This window comes from Hermetia illucens, chromosome 2 (assembly GCF_905115235.1).
Source record: "Hermetia illucens chromosome 2, iHerIll2.2.curated.20191125, whole genome shotgun sequence".
NCBI classification, from domain to species: domain Eukaryota; kingdom Metazoa; phylum Arthropoda; class Insecta; order Diptera; family Stratiomyidae; genus Hermetia; species Hermetia illucens.
The window spans coordinates 1,167,355-1,187,181 of record NC_051850.1 but is presented as its reverse complement, the minus strand read 5'-3'; the positions used below and the strand labels follow the sequence as shown (position 1 = coordinate 1,187,181).

Sequence of the window (19,827 nt, the reverse complement as noted above, 5' to 3'; positions counted from 1 at the left end):
CGATCCAAGTACAGCCATAAAAAGACGGATTCGTGGATCTGACATTCGTCGTTGACTTCTGTCATTCGCGAAATTTTCTTCTACCGCCGTAGTGGGTATTTTTGTTTACCAATCTCCGGTGACCTTTCCCAGCATAAATTGTCCGGATTTTTCCACAAACCCGTCGTGAGGTCCGCCAGATAATCATCCCTGCGAATCGATAGTGAACAGAATGGGCTCGGAGGACGGCAGCTGTGGAAAAGGCGAGAAAATCCAGCGCGGATTCCAAATGTGCGTGTGCATTCGCTTGCAATGACACCTTGCGTAATTTTCGATGTTAAAAGCGATTTTTATCTATGAAAAGTGCATTCTAATTATAACTCACGAACGGTTCTTTCCAGAAACTGGATGATTCTCCGCGACGCGGACAGCGGGAACATCATTTGGCAGGAGAACAAGGACTTCTCGTCGCCAGATGTTGAGCATGAGGCGAAAGTGCCTGTGAAAATCTTAGACCTGCGAGCGGTTTCGCGTGAAATCAACTTCAGCACGATCGAGGCGATGGAGAATTTCCGATTGGATCAGAAAGTGCTGTTCAAGGGCAGGATAATGGAGGAGTGGTTTTTCGAGATGGGTTGGGTGAGCCCCAACACCACCAACACCTGGCAGTCGACCATCGAGGCAGCCCCCGAGTCACAGATGATGCCCGCGAAGATTTTGAAGTGAGTAAACAATGGAAGAATAATTGACCTTAAATGGTGTGCACGCAATTCTGAACGAGCACGGTCAGCAGGCGGTGGAGTTGGCGGGGGAGGTTCCGTGCTCGGTCACGAAAACTAGCAAGTAATAATCGCTTGGGTGACACTTTTCGATTCGTACCATCAATTTATTGGCATTTAACACGTCGCTTCCGAAGTAGAGATGCTTTGCGAGGCGACGGCCTCATTGTGGAATGATTTTTACGAGAATACAAGTTTCCAAAACGGGAGGTAGCCATGCCCGTATCGGGTGTCTAGGTCGTTTCGAATGGAGTAGTCACTTGAATGCCTGCGTTTGGCGATTGGTGGCTTATTCACTGTCTATTGTTTCGATTTATTCGACGATTTTCTCGGAATTCTGATGCTCGCATGAGTCAAGCACGTCCAATATCATATTGGGGGAATGAGGGCGCTTCTGCTTACTAACTTCGGTTGTCTTTTTAATGAAACTATTGGGTTGACATTATATCAAAGGAAGAGGTTGGGGAACTTCTGATTTCTAAATTTAAATCTCTTCAGAATCCAAGATTTCTTGGCCAGACTTCCAGACAATAGTCCATATATTGGGTGAACCAGTTTCTTTCCGATTTTTTATTAAAAGTTCGAACAAAATTCTACAACAAACGGAAGAGAATTAAATTTCAAAGTAAAGATAATCTGAATCGATGGCTCCAATCCCTCTATCCGCAAGTGGTTCAACCCTACTGCGGTACCATTCGTTCTTTTTAGAGATGAAAACCTCCCGGCATCCGTTTTCGCCGTCGTCCACGAAGAAAGTGGGCCATGAAATGAAAAAAAGTGATAATAAGTTGTCGCGAGGCCCGGACGAACTAGGTTAGATGCGGAAGAAGTTCATTGGCATCGAAATTTTTTATTTTTTCTTGGGCTTGTCCGGCGGTATGTGGTTTTTCGTTGTCTTGCTGCAGGAGGACGGACTTCTCGCTCGAAGTGAATTACGCCTTCGAATTTCCGCCAAACTTTTCGTCACAAGTAAAGATTCTGCGGATAAAATTACCGTACGTACGCCCCGAGGAGCCCAATTAGCGCTGCGGTGCGCCGTTTTGATGTCACAAACTCCTAAGACCGTGGCTGCTGTTATGAGAGCAGAGAGGCAGAGTCTAGTCTGCTTGGATCTTCAGAGCCAGTCTGTAGCATTCACGTAGGAAAGCAGCTCTCCCACCTTGCAGCTAGAAATCTCTCTGAGGTCCCCAAAGAATGGTTTACCCAGTGTCCGTAGCGTGACTCTAGCTTCAGCTGGTCAATCGCAGAGAAAATGCATGTGGGTTTCCTTTCCTTCTCCGCAGCTTCGGCAATGCGAATTGTAGGCTATGCCGAGCCTGGCGGCATGGTCCCCTATGGGCTAGTGCCCCATGCAGACCGCCGTAATCTTGAATGCATTTGCACGCGCCTGGCACAGGAGCTCTCGCAATCGGGCTATGTTATAAGCGGGTCAAATTCTCCTTGAATTGGTACAGCTCGTAAGCCTTCGTCATCTAAGACCCTCGGCTGCTAGGTAGTGCGAGTAGACTTCGCCCCTGATAGCCGCCAGCGAAACACCGACTGTATTCACCGAAGGGCTGCCAAGAGCAGAGCCTCGCCTGGCCAAACCGTCAGCCTGCTCATTCCACTCTATGTTTTTATGCCCGGTAACACCGAGGAGGGTGGCCTTGAGCGTGCCGCCCGAACGGTTCAGCGCGTCTCTGCACTGCCCCACCAGTCTGGAAGATGTCGTCGCTGAGTACAAGGCCTTGATGGACGCTTGGCTGTCGGTCAGAATGGCTATAATACGCTTGGGCCTCGAATCTCGTTCCAGCCATCAGCAATACCTCCGCCAGTACTTCCGCTTGGAATACACTGGCGAAACCTGGGAGACCATACGACTCGTATACAGTGTGTATTCGAGAAAAAGCCTTGCACGGACTCCACAGACCATCATTGATCTATCGGTAAAGAATACTAAGTTATAACCTTGCAACGCGCCGCCGGTCTTCCACTTTGCCCTGGTTGTATCGTTATGTACGTGCCAGGTGTGGACACGCCGTTGAACTTGGATTTCAGTCAATTCGTGAGGAACTTCTCGGCAACACCCATTGATTTTTCCAAAAGCGTGAAGATGTCGCACGATTGAAGTTTGTGCAATCTCGTGTCTAGCTTAAAATCTACGAGTGCTGATTGAGAAATTTGTTGCAATAGCTTCACGGATTGCTTTATAATTCACAGTCAAAGGTCGGCCTGAACATACGAGGTTAGACAATTAAGTAATGAGACTGATTTTACTGCCACGTTTGTGGTAAACCTGCAATCTTCAAATTCCCTTCCTCTTCCCCGGCATCCTTCTCCTCTCCATTGATATATTCATCATCGCTCTAGCTTGTTTAGTTCGCCTGCTGTGTCGTGTTGAGTAGACGTATGTTGGTGGTGCTCGTCACGAAAATGAAGAAACGAGCAACGCGTTGTAATAAAATTTTGAGCCAGATCGGGCGAAACAGCTTCGAAAACGTACGCTAAAATTGTAAAAGTGCATGGTGATAGTGTTCTTAGTCGTGTCCAGGTGTTTCGATGGCGTAAAGAGTTTAAGGAGGGGCGTAAAAGACGAGGCGCGGAGCGGGAAACCAGTTGAGGTGCGGACTGACGCGAATGCGAAGCGTGAAGATCGGCGTTTAGCAGTTCGAATATTGGCCTCGGAACTGGGTACGAACCGTGAAGCAGCCAGACAAATTTTAACAGACGATTTCGGGATGAAAAAGTTGTGCGCGAAGATGGTTCCAAAGAACGTTTCTGAGGAGCAAAAGCACCATCGAATGACCGTCGTCGCAGAAGACTGTTTGGAAAAAGTGAAAAACGATCCCACGCTGCTTGGTCGTTTTTTGTTCCCTGGAACAAAATCGGTGGTCAAGGGAACTCATTTTGAGACAATTACAGATATCCAAGCGGCCGTGATGAGTGTACTCGCGGACATCCCAGTCGAAGCGTTCCAGAAATGTTATAAAGAGTGGAAAACGCGCTGGAATCGCTGTATAGCTGTCCAAGGGCATTACTTTGAAGGGGGTGGCAGAGTTGTAGAATAATTTTTAAATATACGGTTTTTATGGAATCAGTCTCATTACTTAATTGTCTAACCTCGTATTTTGTTTCCGAGGTCAGTGTTGCCTACGCTGAATTTGTTGAACCCGTTTCGTGCAGTATGATCCGAGACCATATCCTAACCCTCAACTTCGCATATCTTTTGGTTCAACCCAATAGAATAGAAGTTTGCGCTTAAATTTCCACCAAAATCAAAGATGTATGAAGGTGGAAATTGCATACTTAATATTTTGGAGGATTATTTTCAAGCCCAGAAGAGGCCATGAATAAGGGTCTCCATCTGTTCGAGACGCTGGGATCTGGATCTGGCAGGAATTCATTTGAATTGCCTCCACTCGAAGTAACTTGCTATGGTAGAGTACAGTGAAGCCTCGGAAAGTGTGAATTCAGGGTGGTGTTGCCTCTTTTGGCTCGGTAGATACTTTCAGAGCAAGTTGTCTACCCCAAATAGCCATGGCTCTCATCATTATCAACAGCGCGATAATTGCTGTCGGATTTGGACTTGTCCCACTTGAAAGCTCCAAACGCACTCAGTTCAACGAATTCTTAGCGTTCCGGTATACGTCATACTTCGTCGCCTTTTACTATAGATATTGGTAAGTCTAATTTTATCTTATGGTGCCCTGTGAGTTGGATCTTAAGAATATACTCGAACCCTTCCTTACTAGTTGTAAGAGGCGACTAAAATGGATAGAAATTTGTGGGCTAGTAACCTGCAAATTTCGAAATTCTCATGCTATCGAAACGTCTAAAACGCCTCGGATAGGGAGTGACTACAGGGCAACCACTATCGAAAACATACTATGATTGGTATCTGGAATGTGCGCACGCTCTTCGACAACGATAGCGAGGGTCCTAGAATGTTCGCTTTCTCCAACTTGAGCGGGAATTCCAGCGATATAAACTGGACATTTTGGGCCCATTTATCTTCTGGATGTGCGTTAGGAGGGGATCATCATCTTATGGTCACTTAGGTTCGCTTACGCGTCGCTTCCGTCACTTCTCGTAGGGTTGGAGAGCTGCGACCTCTTAAGTTCAACATCGACCGCTTGTACGATCCAGCTGTCGCTCGACAGTGGGAGGAGCTATCATACTAATCAGACAGTAAATCTACTGAGTAACTTGCCTGAAAATATCGATGAGCATTGGGCCGCCTTCAAAAATACGCTTTTTTCGGATGCTGCAGGGGTTGTCGGTCATGTCTCCAAAGGCGGGTCATAAGATCTGGCGGAGTCATGGAAGCTGATCGATGAATGGAAGGGGCTGAATTCTTTACTGATTGCTGTGAGTAATGGCGGGCGTGACGCGCTCGAACTTCGATAACCAGCGAAATATCGAGAAGTTCTGCGTAGTGTACGCCGTGACAAAAGAAAATTTGCTATTGCTCTGGTAAGGTGATTCCAGTTAACCCGTTGGGGAGTTCCGTCCCCACGTACTCGAGTAGGGTGATCAGACCCGAGTCTGCAAGGGACTCATCTGAAGTGGCTCTGTCACGAAGCCTCACCGGAGGTTATCTGGTACCATGGGAACCGGGATGGCCCTCTGAGAGCAAATGCTCCAGGAGAAATGCTGAGCCTGCACTCAGTATAAACCAGGACCGCTGTGCTTGCATGGCGGGGCTCTGATTGTGGTCCCAAAATCAGTCCGTATCCGAAGAGGACCGTGGGATTATGCCTTCACGGCAGGTACTCACGTTAAACCCCCAGGACTTTCATTGCTCTGGTCAGGGAAGCGGAGGATTGCACAGATCGCCATGATTTCAGAACTGTATACCGCATCAGAGTTATTTATTTTTGCACTTGCAGTTACTACTGATCTGCTGCTTCCACTCACACAGAAATCTTGGGAATCTGAGACCTTTTCCAGAGAGTCGAGCTCTCAAAGAAGGGGATCCGTTTTGAGTGTGGCAATTGAATAGCCAAAATAATTTTGGAACACATCAAAGACAATCTCGAAAGCTTAATCGACAGAGAGCAGGCTGGTTTCCGCTTGGGATCCTCCTGCATTGACCACATCAACACTCTACGGATCATTTTGGAATAGTGCCCGGAATTTGAGTCTTCGCTGCACCTGCTCTCCATCGATTTCGGAAAAGTTTTCGATATCGTGAAGAGGGAGTGTATATGCAGTTCTCTACACAGAAGGGGTATTCCAGAGACACTACATACTAGCTATTATCAGGGCGACATATGATGGCGGAGAATGTCATGTGCACTGGGGCAAAATCTCAGAAGATTTTGAGGTCCAAAGCATCCAGATTGCATCCTGTCAACAATATTATTTTTTCTTGTTATCGATGAGGTTCTTCATAGTGGAAAATGACCTTTCTAGCTCTCTCACGCCAAATGGTTCTAGATTTGGAAAAGTGGCAAGTTGAGTTGGACTGAAGATAAAAACCAATAAAACCAAGGCGCTCAGTCTTATGAGCCAACGCACTCTTCCTATTTGCATTAAAGTGGCGAGAATCGAAACCATTGACCTGTTTGTATATGTGGTTCCTGGGACGGTGGCTCCGAACTGGATGTGCCCGACGCATTAACAGGGCTGGTAAAAAATCTGAAAATTCAGTTATTTCAACACCAAGGTCAAGTTGAAACTGTTCTGCGTTAGTGTTCTTCCTGTGTTGCTAAAAAGCCTACAAATAAGTTCTGTCGGTTTTCACAATAGATGGCGTAGCTTGTTTTTTATTCCATTGATCCACATTCCCAAACATTCATCGGAAAGCTACTGTCAATAGACACAAATGTCAGTATAAATTATTTAATTGAAGTGTAAACAACAATGCTTTTTTCATCAACGAAAATGGCCAATTTTGTACCAAATAATGTGTTTTTGCGGGGAGCTCTACTTCATTATTTCAATATGAAGAAAAAAGCAACCGGAAGTCATCGCATTTTGGTGGAAGTTTATGGTGACCATGCTCTATCTGAGCGAATGTGTCAGAGGTGGTTTGGACGGTTTAAAAGTGGCAATTTTGACTTGGAAGACGAAGAGCGCGCCGAACGGCCAACCATTTTTGAAGATGAAGAATTAGAGGCATTGCTCGACCAAGATCCATCGCAAACGCAAGAAGAACTTGGAAAAACACTTGGAGTCACTCAGCAAGCCATTTCGCACCGTTTAAAAGCAATGGGAATGATCCGAAAAGTCGGAAATTGGGTTCCCTAAGAACTGAAGCCAAGAGACGTCGAACGCCGTTTTTTCACGTGCGAACAACTGCTCCAACGACAAGAAAGGAAGGGTTTTCTGCATCGAATAGTTACTGGCGATGAAAAGTGGATCCATTACGATAATCCTAAGCGTCAGGCAACGTGGGGATACCCCGGCCATGCCTCATCATCGACGGCCAAAGCGAATATTCATGGTGAGAAGATCATGCTGTGTATATGGTGGGACCAGCTGGGTGTGGTATACTATGAGCTGTTAAAACCGAACGAAACGGTCACGGGCAAACTCTACCAACGTCAAATGATGCGTTTGAGCCGCGAACTCAAGAAAAAATGGCCGCAATACCAGCAAAGGCATGATAAAGTTGTTTTGCAACATGACAATGCTCGTCCACATGTTGCACAGCCGTTAAAATATATCTAGAAACGTTGAAATGGGAAGTCCTACCCCACCCGCCGTACTCTCCAGACATTACTTCTTCTGATTACTGTTTGTTCCGGGCGATGCAGCATGGCCTGGCTCACCAGCACTTCTTCAATTACGACGAACTCAAAAAATGGCTCGATGAGTGGATAGCGGCCAAGTCGGCCAATTTTTGGCGCGATGATATCTATGAATTGCCTGAAAGATGGAAGAAAGTTGTGGCTAGCGATGGGCAATACTTTGAACAATTTTTCACACTAAAGCTTCAAATTTAAAAAAAAAACAACCGACAGAACTTATTTGTAGGTATTTATATGGGAGTAACACATGGAAAGTCAAAACCTGTCTGCGTCGTGCATCGGAGTGCGCTGGCCCCACTATCTCAAACGAAAAACTTGGTTGTCGCACAGGCCTGCTACTTGTACACACTGTGATCGGAAGACTGAACTGGCAGACAATTGCATTGCGGGCTACGCTATGCAGTGGAATTCACTCTCCCAAGATAGTCAGCGAGTGGGTCGCCCCAAGGGCACTTGCCGTAGGACAGTAGAGGATGAGTGCGAGCCTCTCGGGAAGTCGTGGGGGTAACCGCGAGCGATGGCGCGTAGGTATGGTTGGCGCATAGGTGTGGCTATACTCCACCAAGGGATCATTTATATATATAATGCACTAACGCAACTATTTCTTTTATTACAGCGGAAACGTGACAATTGAGACGAGTTTTTACGATGGCGAGACCTTGATCACGAAGTCGGTGGTGCGACTCTATTACATCTAAGACCAGAATAAGACTTTTATTTAAGCTGCTAGACCCAACCGCCAGTTTTTTACTAATAAGCAAAAACAATCTAGTCCTTGATTAACAAAAACACAATTTGTCACAATTTGTTTGTTCGTAAAACCTCTGCCCTGACTCCTTGGAACTAACTGGTTCTATGCAAACCAACATCTTTAACCGATGATTTCCAATAACGTCCCCAATAATTTCTCAACTTCATACTTGTAACTTATAAAACTGCTGCATTTCACCGTTTATTCGTTCTTGCTGTATCTCTGCAAACATTCTCAAAAGAAAAGTGATGTAAGTAAATAGATAAACGTAAATTGTAAGTTGTTGATGCATAATCTAGGTGTATTCTCAGAATATCAAAAAATGATCATAATGACGACTCGTCTGTTTCGTTTTAAGACAAAAAGATCGCCATCCGTCCAGTACACAATCAATTGAAATCAAATGGCAATTTTTAATCTGCATGTCCAGGTGCATTTACAATTTTATCTTGTTTGATATATTTTTGATAAAGTCTTTTTCTTTCTCTGAACATTGTTTATGTTTGAAGCTCATTGATTAATTGTATTCTTGCCGAAGAATATTTCAATCGAATTGTTGTGAACTTTCTACATTTTAAGAGTGAATAAAAAAGCAACGAAATAAATTATTTAAAAGGAACAATGACAGTCATTTTCACAATTGATATATGCACTGTGAATTAGGCGTTTAAGCTTTCAGTTTTGAATGTGTAAGAATGCAAACGAAACAATTTCTTTTCGTGTTTTCTGACCGAAGCAAATGTATGTGAAAGTTTCCAAATACGAATGTGTCTATCCCTAAAATGATAATGTAACGAATATTTCCTCAGGAGGTTTCTACGAAAGACATTCATTGCTTTTATTGAGAAGTTGACGAAGCGCACATTGTAGAGCGTATTATCATAATTTGCACCCTCAAAATGTTTGTGCGGTATGAAATGTGTGTCATTTTAAAATTTTAAAAGTGTGTGTACACATTCTGCTAGAAAATAAACTGTTTATTTATTGTTATTTTCATGATAACCATTGGTTTTCCTACTATTTCCTCCTATTTTGTAAAATTCCATAACTGGACATTCTCAACTATTGTTAAATAATAGAAACTTCTCAATCAAGTGTTGGATCGCCCTTCAGTTTAGGATGTTGCAGAGTCACGAAAGTTTATGACCATCTCTATGAGAAGAACAAATTATCCTTTTCCTAATTTTATGAAAGTACAATACACGGACCTTGATTAGCGCGTGGGAAAAGGTCTAGACTCAAAACTTTTGCTCTATAAAGCTCATCTGGAATTACGGAGCGCAACGATTAGCGAATATTTCCCACGAAAGATTTTAATGCCTTTCAGCATCTCCGTGCCACTTAGGGCTCATACACACTTGCTTCTAACCGGTTGACCGCCCTAGCGAATCGCCAGACGCGGTTGAAATACGGTCAAAGTCGATTATAACGACAGCGGTTATAACGACAAATCAGTTACTACGACCAATCTTCCAAGTCTCATTTAAGAACGATACAATTTCTTCGCAGGTCATATCGGATATAACGATATCGCTTATTACAAAACATCGGCTTTAACGACGGAAGAAAACGGCACCCGTGGTGAAACGCAACAACACGCTGAAACCCGAAGGTCTGTTCGCTTGAGCGCAACTACAACCCCCATGAAGTTGTCACTAGGAAACAAACAACCGAGCTGAACGCACATATAAAAGGAGTTCACCTGAAGTATGTGAATTCAGGGGCTATCCCGGTTCCCATGGTACCAGTATACCCCTGGTAAGGTTTCGTGACTATTGTCACTTCAGATGAGTCCCCGTGCAGACTCGGGTCTGATCGCCCTAATTAGGCCTTTGGAGCATTCGTCTACTGCATCATGGCCGACAAGCCAATGTGATACAACGTCTCCCGGTGCCACAACTATGGAGGTTCTCCTCGGCCAATTGGTTTTGGTTCAGCCGACAGGGTTGCCGCCCTGTCTTCCTCCCCGCCACCTCTGAGCACCAGTTGCGTGAGTGTATCAACTATAAATTACTCCGTGTCGAAATTTATGCCTGCAAAGTACACTATAACTAGCGATTAGCCGCGCATTACAAACGCCTAGTGGGTATAGTCAAGTTGGAGGCTAACCGCAGGTCAGGCTGCAGCTTTACAATCAACCCCGCGTTTAAAATTTAGTTGCGGTTTAGTGCGTACAAATATGCGCGGTTACATATTAAAATCAATCAAAACGTCTAGCCGCCTACCTCATTACCATCAAGCCTCAATAAGGAACTCCAGACCCCCGGTTTTGTGCCGAGGTTCACCAATTCGATATCGCTAAAAACTGCCTAGCGTCCTGACCTATATCATCGCTCCATCTCAGACAGGGTCTGTCTCGTCTTCTTTTTCTATCATATATATTGCCCTCATAGATTTACCGGGCTGGATCATCCTCATCCATACGGGTGCACACCGTAACCTGTTGAGCTGGATTTTATCCACGATCAGACGGTCGTGGTATGGCTCATAAATTTCGTTCTTATGTAGGCTACGGAATCGTCCATCCTCATGTAATAATAATAATCGTTGGCGCAACAATCCATATTGGATCAGGGCCGTGAAATGTGTTAGAGCACTTCATTCAAGACCGTAACGGTACATTACAGTGTACTGTAGGAGGTAATGCGGTCAGTATTGCGCTCGCTCGTTTAAACTTTTCAGTGCTTGAGGACTTTCCGTAAGTCTATGTGGCTGTCGCCAAAATCGCAGAACGAATTATACGACGATTATAGATCTCCCCGCAAGTATGTGCAGTTTAACTGAATTGTCCCGCGGGAACACGTTGCATGTCTAGACGCTTGCCAGGTGCGGAACGCTGAGAGGTTTGTTGGACATTCCAGCCTCTTATATGTTCGCATCGCAATCTCCCGCTACGTAACAAGCATTCCATCCAATCCATGACTGCAAGAAATCCAGTATCCCAATCACGTGGATTTGGGCCAAAGTACTATGTATGTATTACCTTCCATAAGATCGGATTTACTATCTGGGACGCGTTCACCTATGGACAGTATAACCGTCTGCAAATGTGCATATTTTCCCAGAATTAATTGGAATTGAGCACCACAATTGGAAGTAACAGATTCAGGAAACGGGTGGTTCTATCGGCAGTCCTGATGTCTACCTCCATTCGCTCCCATTTGAGTTGATCGTTATGGATAATTTGATTCGTGAAATCGAAGCCAAGAAAATAACGTGCCGATCAAATAGGAGACTTTTTCACCACAAACTGGGCGAATGTCATGGCTGGGTTTACTATTGAGAAGAACAGAGCAATTTAGTTGACTTGCGCGCTATATTTGTTTTTAAAATTGAGGTAAGCGAAGGGTGGAGCGCGTAGGCTTTGGATTTGTGAACTCAGATAATCCGAGGACCCGTTTTATAACAGCTTGGTATTGCTGTTCCAACAGTGGCTATTATGAATTACCTCTAGGTTTTGATCTGCCAGCAGTTCCCCCGGTCCAATGGGCGAACTCTTAGCTCAGCAAGATAACGTTAGAAGGTAGGTAGATTTAAATGCACCCAATGGTCTCTCATGGATTTCATGACGTATTCCAGGCTGGATAACTACCAGTAAGCCTAACCAAAATGGCTCAACTAGCTCACGCTCTAACGAAACTCGCTCCAAAATTTCAGCGCCCTCTTAGAATATTTGGAATGTCTCTGAAAGTCGTTGGGCTCGATAACGAATTAAATCCCGGACGTCAAGTCTAACAATTGATGGCGGTACGGTGTCCGCAATGGCGTTTGTAAGAAATGCTACGCCAAAGCACCAGTTATACGATAATATTGGCAGTTCCATTCCGTTGCGTTTGCCTCGAATATCGATTGATTTTGTAGACCCCACTCCTCTCATTTTTTTGCAGACAGTCTTTCGGGGAACCCCGTCTAGGTGCTCTACAATCGCCTTAAATATTGCTGGGTAGATGCCATCCATGGCATACCCTTCCAAGTCCTCAAAGGGCACTATAACAGCTCTTGCTTTATCACTACTAACCAGCACTCTTAACGTGTTTCAGTACTTTTCGCAACATTTTTGCGTTTATAGGTTTACTCGCGTTGTCTTTTTGTTTCCTCAATACTTCTAGAGCACATTGTCGGTCATATAAAAATATCAGTGACATAATACACAGATAAGACTCTCAGTTTCTGACGAAGTATGGAATTTACAGTGAATATCTGATCATTCAAATTACAATGGAGCCCTGGGGGATTTGATGCCCGTAGTCTTCTACTGTTAAGGATTATGGACGCGAGGAGAACCCAAGGGGAACCCCTTTGTGTTACTGGAAAATTTATCGCAGGAGATGTTTGAAGCCAGAAAAAAGGGGTTGGGATTAACCACATGATTCGATCTCTCCAAAATAAACTGACAGAAGCGCAGAAGATCAGAAATCTGTACAGTTTGTCCGGCGACCCATCTACAAGCAGGCGGGACAGGTGCCCTGCATGAACAAATGTAAAATTTTTAGATAAAATTCAGAAAAAATGACCTAAAGGAATACCACGCAAAAGATAGGTAGGATCAATTGTCTGGTATGATAGAGTGCTTTAGAGGTAAACTACCTAGAAGACCAAGGGCTGCTTTGACCAGTCGAGGATGCCAAGAAATTTCAAAGAAGTGTTTCATACGCTTGAGGATCACTTTAGAGATTATATTCGTAACGATTGCATTTACTGCAGCTACGTGGGCATAATCGTTGTTTAACCTATCGCAGGAGTTGCAGGGTTCAGAACGATAATTAAATCCTTGTCTGGTACCTTGAAAAATGTGTGTCCTTGAAACATTTTTGCGGAGTATGGAATACAAAAACATTGTCGAGTCACCTTGCGACTTTCCCTTTTTCCTTAACTAGTGTGGTGGCTACTCACCGGTCAATATTTTCCGGATTTTAATATGATTTTGCAGTTCCCTATTCTTTGTGGGCTCAGCTAAATTATCCAGTGAAAGTCCCAAACACTTATGTATGTCTATGAGCTTTATTGGCACCAATGTGGCATATGATAAAAATCGATAAATTTAAATTCTAAAATTTCGTGCAAAACAAGTAGACGAAGCAAAATTCCTTGAAGACTATGAAACGTTCATCTATTCGATTGCACTTTGTTTTGATGTCTGCATTAAAAAAATGGACAATTTCTTGACAAATCTAAAAAACTAAAACTACGAAGAGTACTTGGGACTACTACGCCCTTGAGTATTGTGTAGACAGAAAACTTACCACTAAAATTGCAATAGGGGTGTGTAGCTAGTATAGTTAGTGTTCTCAGGAAGACACCTTTCCAGTAATACGTTCAGGTTTCTTTCGGCTGACTGCGGTGCACCTTCTCAAAGTGCGTCCTTAGCTTTTTGCTGTGCGCATAGCTCTTGCCGCACACGTCACACGCAAATGGCTTCGATCCTATATGTGTGGCCATGTGAGCTGTTAGATTTCCCTTTACACGGAACGAGCGATTGCACACCTTGCAAGCATGTCCCTTTTCACCCGAATGGCTTCGTAGATGTGCCCGCACATAGCCATATTGCTTGAATCTTTTGCCGCATACCCGGCAAGCGAACGGCTTCTCACCGTTGTGGGCGAACATGTGCAATTTTAGCCCGGAAGCTTGTGCAAAGGATTTTGGGCATTGATCACATTTGTAAGGATGCTCTTCTGTATGAATACGAATGTGCACTTGCAAATGGAAATTGGCGGAGAACTTCTTCCCACAAGTGGGACATGAGAAGCTCTTATCGCGATTACGGAGATTCTTGCGATTGCTGTCGTGGATGTTGTCGATATGTCGATTGAGTCCTTGCTTGGAAGCGAACGTTAATGGGCAAATTTTACAAAGGAATGGTTTCTCTGCTTCCATTCCATGTTCGGTTTTCATGTGCAATCGATAAGCTGCGACGGATTTCGTTCGTTTGTCGCAAAAGTTGCACTCATGGATGTACTCCCGTTGTGCTTCAGTCTTGGAATGTTTCAGCAGATGCTCATACAAATCATTGGAATCTGAGAATTTCGCCTTGCACTTGTCGCAGTTGAACTGATTCTGGTTCTTGTGGGTGGCGATGTGGCGCTTGAGATTCGACTTATGAGAGAAGACATTGTTACAGATAGGACATTTGCATTTCGTCTGCTTATGGTAGTGTTCGTGGCGATTAAATCTTGTCTTATTGGAGAATTGCTTGGGGCAGTGTTTGCACTTGAAGACCTCTTCTACTTCGTTTTCGGGACAGCCGTTCTCTAGCTCGGTTGTTTCTTTTTCCGATTCATCAGACACTTCCTCCTCCTTCGGTTCTTCCCAGCTGGGTGGTGGTTCTACCGGTTCAGCCTTGAATATGTCTTCCGGAGGAGGCTCGTAGGTTTGGATGATTGTTTCCCAGATGAAAATGTTCTTCTCTGACTCGATTTTCTGTAGAGAATCCTGTGAATGTTGTTCCATTAAAACACGTGCATGGAGGACGGCATCAGACTCGAGACATCTTTTCCGGATGTCTTGTGCTTGCAGTAGGATATGTGCACAATCATAGCAAATGTGCTCTGGAAGTCCATCTCCTTGGATTATCTGAAATTATGGAAAAAATATGAGCGACGGAAAGTAAATTATTCTTGTTTTAGGGTTATTGGGAGATTCTCGAGTGTTTTAGTGTCCATAAATGGAAGGAAGCGGTGAATTGGTAGGATGGGTTCGAACATTTTTCCAATATTGTATAGAAGAGAGATAGGTCTCATACCTTTGTGACCGTCAGAGGGGCATAGGTGTTAGGAGAGCTTATTTCTAGGATACAGGGAAGTGGCCGTTATTTAGGTAGTTGTTGAAGAAGATGGCGAGATGGTCACTGATGGTTGGCGCACACTTCCGTAAGATGAAGTTTGAGATACCGTCAGAACCCGATGAATTATTAATGTTGGACCGGATGATTGCAAGTTCAACTTCTTCTCGGGAGTTAAAGCAGGAAGCGAACGGGCCGGTTCTATTTTACCTCGGTGGCTGGTGGAAAAGCGGCAAAGGTAAGACCCTTCCAAACTCAACCTTTTATCGTTGACAGTAGTGTCGATTACCGAGTTCCAGATGGGATGCGCGGGCGATTTGGCTCTGAATATGTGGCAGAAGTAGTCTATGCAGAGAGGTATTTTTTCCTCAGGGGAGTGGAACTGGAGAGAAGAATTTTTCCTTCCAGCTAGTCGATTAGTTATTGAGAAAACTTGGGACCAGGTTTTAGGGATTTGAGAAGTTTCTTGTAGGATGTATTCAGTTCGGATCTAATTGCTGCATTAATTTTGCCGATCTCGAAGAGCAGACGGTAGTCAGCGTTGCATCTGTTTCGTAGTCGATGAAATAATCGTTTCCTTCGCTGCAGTAGTCTGTTTCTGTCGCAGACTGAAAGGAGGATTGAGGCGGACGGGACACCCGGATTTGTAATAGCCAAACTCTTTGACGGGAACATGTTTGTCAATTGTGATTTCGTAGCCAGAGTTGAATTTCCTAATGTAAGTGGCTAGGTCTTCATTAGTGTGAATGCGCGATTTGTCCAGAGGAGGACCCAGCGCACTGGACAATCGCGTTGAAAATCGCTCCAGTTTGCCAGATAGAAGGATCTGCATTTGTGCGGACTGGGGAAGGAGGGGATAATTTTTCGTAAATGTATAGAGAGACTGAGGGCATGGTGACCGAAGTAAGCTGCCAGTGTGGAGCAGCGAGTGTCATACGCTGAGAGATTGGACAAGTTTATAAAGCCGTCTAAGAAGGAGGATCCTCGTGGAAAGGTTAGAACTCCCGCGTTAATGATGTCCGCGCAAAGGAATAGGCCTGACTGAAACCAATCGAAGAGAACTTTGCAGTTTTCTTTGAGCCGCTGGAAAGGAAAGCCGAAACTGGCCGTGATTTCCCAAAGTTCGGACAGAATGAGAATGCGGTAGCGACCTGTACCGCCCGGGTACTAGAGAGAACCGATAAGGATTCAGAGGATGCCGCCGCCCCTGGCAGGTAGTCAGACCACTGCTAACAGGCCGTTTGATGCAACTGCATCCATTAGGGTAGTATTTGTTCTTAGTTCCGATCTGACTAGGCGTCATTGCGGTAAATGATGTAATCGGGGACATGTAGTTTAACGTTGGAGGGTTCCCCAAATGTGGTTTTGTGTAGGAGAGCGAAGTTGGGATCAGTTTCCTGGAGGAACTTGAGAAGAACGAAACGTTTGTCTTTGAAATCAGCGAATTAGTATTGAGTATGAGCACGTTCATTTTGGTTGTCTAGCAATTTGAAGATGAATTGTAAGTACGCTTCGGGTCTCTGTTCAGGGGGGAGACGAAGGTAGTGGTGATAGAAGTCCGAGATTGTGTTCCAGAGAGACGAAAATGACATTGTGAAAAGGAGCCTGGCTTCCATGGCTTCCTGGGAGTAGAAGAATCTAGAGGCGGTGAAGAACTGAGGGTTTCGGGTGTTACCCGACGCTACTGATGAGCATAGCAGAGCGGGAGTGCGGGACACTTGGAGAAATTGGCTGGGTGATTCAGTTGACCACAGTTTGGGCATTTGAGGGGCGCCGCCGACTCGTTATCGGCGTTGTCTTGGATAGTCGAGTGAGGAGAATCCCTAGAAGCATGTGGGCATGCACATTTGATACCTCTGGGGCTGTGGCAGCAATTTGAAGAAGCATGGCCAAATTTTTGGCAATTACAGCACTGACTGACATCCCTTTTCCTGGATTTCTCCCACCTGATGCGCTGATGTAGTAGGGTTTTTAGTTTAGAGACTATGGTGGCATCTGTCTCGAAATTGAGAGTTACCCGAAAGAGATTTAAGTTGGTATCGTTGGCCTGTGACCACGGGGTGGTGAACCTTCAGACCGGTATCGACGTAACCTGTGTTAATCCCTTGATTTCCGTAGCCATAACCTCTGAGAATGAGTGTTTGCTTCCTCTCCTCTTTAAGGGTGAAGTAATGACCTTCTAGTCTAGGGGAAGGGGTCAGTAGTCATTAATCATGTCTTCGGCTGTAACGGTTTTGGCGACTGGATGAAGCGTTTGTGTGGTGATGTTGGAAGTGCCCTGTCCATAGGCGGCGATGGTGTATGCTGGTTCCGCCTCCTTTAGACACTGTGGTTAAGCGTCTCTCGAGCAAGGGTGACCTCCGCACCCGTGGCGCGAGGCTTATTCCGATTTCAATTTGTTAACGAGTGGAGCCCTTTAGCTAAATTTCCAACTGTCGCTGGTTTAACGTTAAACCGGCTAAGCAACTGAGCAATTAGTAAACTTGGCAACGAAGCAAAAGCACGATCCAAGCGCACGGGAGACCAATCGGCAGATCGAACCATTTGCTTTGCCGGACACAAGCGAACTCAACAGCCACTTACGAGGGAAGAAATTGCGAAAATTTTCCACAATTTGCTATGAAATGCGTGGCGCCGTTTTTTGCTAAGACCTTTGGAGCTCTTGGAATGAAGATTGCAGTGAATTTCGTCTAGGTTACGACAGCCGCTGACCGTTATTTTAGTTTATTGGCATCTTTTATTTTATTGATATTATAACGATTTTCTAATACCCAACAGGAGCTAGCCCAGCGCCATCTTAATGTCAAAGGGAGCAAATTCCAAACAGATTCTCAAGCGAGCCGATATGCTATTCTATTTGCGGTAAGGCATAGCGGACTAAAGGAGTAAATTTTCGCTTGGTTTGTACCTATTTATTACCACAATATCAAACGCACCGTAAAGCGGATGATATCCAAAAATCCAGGCAAGCTCAACATGCAAAGTGTGCGAGCCGAGTGGAATAAGAGATTTCCAATTGGATTCTAGCCAGTGGACTTTTTTTTGTTGATTGTCCTTTCTGCTTAATTCTGAGACAAAATCACTGGTAACTTCTGAAATACAAGCTTCCCCTAAGTCAATCCACCATTAAACACTTCAAGCACTACAGGATGGTAGCTTTCCTGTGCAAAAAATCAATCCATAAAAAATTTTACATGGAAAGCATCTCACCTCAACTCCGGCAATGGTGCGAACAATTCCCGGCAAGAATTCACCCCGATATTCTTCAAATATTGCCAGCCCACTTGCATGTTCTACTAAACATATTCGGCAGAACATTTCGGTGGTACTTTAACTCAGAAATATCGGAAATTCACGGCTATAACGATTGAAACAAAAATTTTATTCTTCTGTTTACTACATCATCCGCTTTGACAACATTCGATACACTTGTCAAAGTCACGGTGAAAGTTTTGTTGATCAATTTTCCAAGCATGGCTGCCAACTGTGGAGTTCGGAGGAATGGTCAGATATGAGTTTTTCGTACTAAAGTTGAATGGCAATAATTGAAATATGGAGAATGTGAAATTTGATTTAAGCGGAAATTTGATTCTTAGATTGTGGAAAAATTATCCAAGAGCTAGGAAGAATAAGGTGGATTCATACTTGGGTTGATAAAAGCCCTTCCCATACTTTTTCCTCGAATTCGAAAATAACCGCCGTGGATCGTTAATTTAAAAAGGAAAAAAGCAATCAATCTTACTTCAAAAATTAATCGAATCTTTCTTAGAATCTTTTTGCATTTATCACGTATCAATGAAGAATTGGGCATATATGATTTTTTTATGAATAAATCACTTTATTTGAGCGGATGGGCCCCGCGCCTAACCGTCTTTTCGACGGTTACAAAATGTCCATCAATAATAATAATATATCACCTAGTCCTATAATTCGTAGCAATTTTAGTGTGTTACCTTTATCTTAACACTTAAATCAGCATTTGATAATCTCCTAAAATCTTTTAGATTGGCTTCGAGGCTCTATTCGCAGACAATATCCCTGAATAAATCCAGATTTGGTAAGTGGTAATGTAGGTTTGACTATACCCATGCCCGTCGAATTAAAGTCGGTGGCAGCGAGATACAACACCTTATTGACTCAGGTATAGACACGAATAGTGTAACTGCTGATGCGCAAGGCAATTACATCGTGATGGATGATGCTCTGAAACTCGAACTTATAGGGGAGCACTTTGAATCGGTGCATCGGCCCAGAACGGACTTAGAGTCAACGCGACTTTCGCAAATTGTAGAACGAGATGTCCACAATTTCAAATATAGCCTGAACGGCACCACAGTTCTCCAATTTAGCCCTGCGTTGCAGGCTGATCTCATACCGAGTGATAGTCTGCTTGATTACTTTGTCTCATGTGTAGAGTTAACTTCCATATTCAGAAGAGTAAACAATAAGAGATCATCCGGTATGGATGGCATTCCCAACGTGGTCCTCAGGCATTTACCAGACATTGCCATTCGTAATAATTGCATTTTATTCAATAATTTATTGAACAATTCCTTCTTTCCAGGACAATGGAAGAAAGCCCGAGTATTCCCGATTTTAAAGAGAGGGAAGGATTCATCCAGCCCTCAAAGCTACCGCTCAATCAGTTTGCTGCCTAACATCAGCAAGGTGTTTGAGGTTTTGGTATTGAAAGCCGTGAACAGGCATATCAAGAGGAAGGAATTATCGTCAAACGCGCAATTCGGATTTCGATCTGGACATTCGACAATACATGCAATTACGAAGGTAACGTCTGATATTTGC

The 19,827-nt window shown here is 44.2% G+C and overlaps 2 protein-coding genes across 3 annotated transcripts; one reads left to right on the top strand and one right to left on the bottom strand.

Annotated features, from left to right (window-relative positions):
* Window positions 1–25: 25 nt before the first annotated feature.
* Window positions 26–8,865, top strand: LOC119649477 (probable cGMP 3',5'-cyclic phosphodiesterase subunit delta). Of its 2 annotated transcripts, XR_005249135.1 has the most exons (4): window positions 26–270; window positions 381–701; window positions 8,109–8,493; window positions 8,555–8,865. XR_005249135.1 is itself a non-coding variant. In XM_038051644.1 (3 exons), exons 1-3 carry the CDS (start codon window positions 212–214, stop codon window positions 8,188–8,190), a joined length of 462 nt encoding a protein of 153 aa, XP_037907572.1. In that variant the 5' UTR covers window positions 26–211; the 3' UTR covers window positions 8,191–8,865. The 2 variants fall into 2 exon arrangements, 1 of the variants encoding a protein (XP_037907572.1); XM_038051644.1 differs by having other exon boundaries at window positions 8,109–8,865.
* A 4,373-nt stretch (window positions 8,866–13,238) lies between these two features.
* Window positions 13,239–18,441, bottom strand: LOC119648878 (zinc finger protein OZF-like). The gene is made up of 2 exons (XM_038050770.1): window positions 18,235–18,441; window positions 13,239–14,816 (listed from the first exon to the last, which is right to left on the bottom strand). The coding sequence occupies exons 1-2, from the start codon at window positions 18,340–18,342 to the stop codon at window positions 13,560–13,562; spliced, it is 1,365 nt and encodes a 454-aa protein (XP_037906698.1). The 5' UTR covers window positions 18,343–18,441; the 3' UTR covers window positions 13,239–13,559.
* Window positions 18,442–19,827: the final 1,386 nt, after the last annotated feature.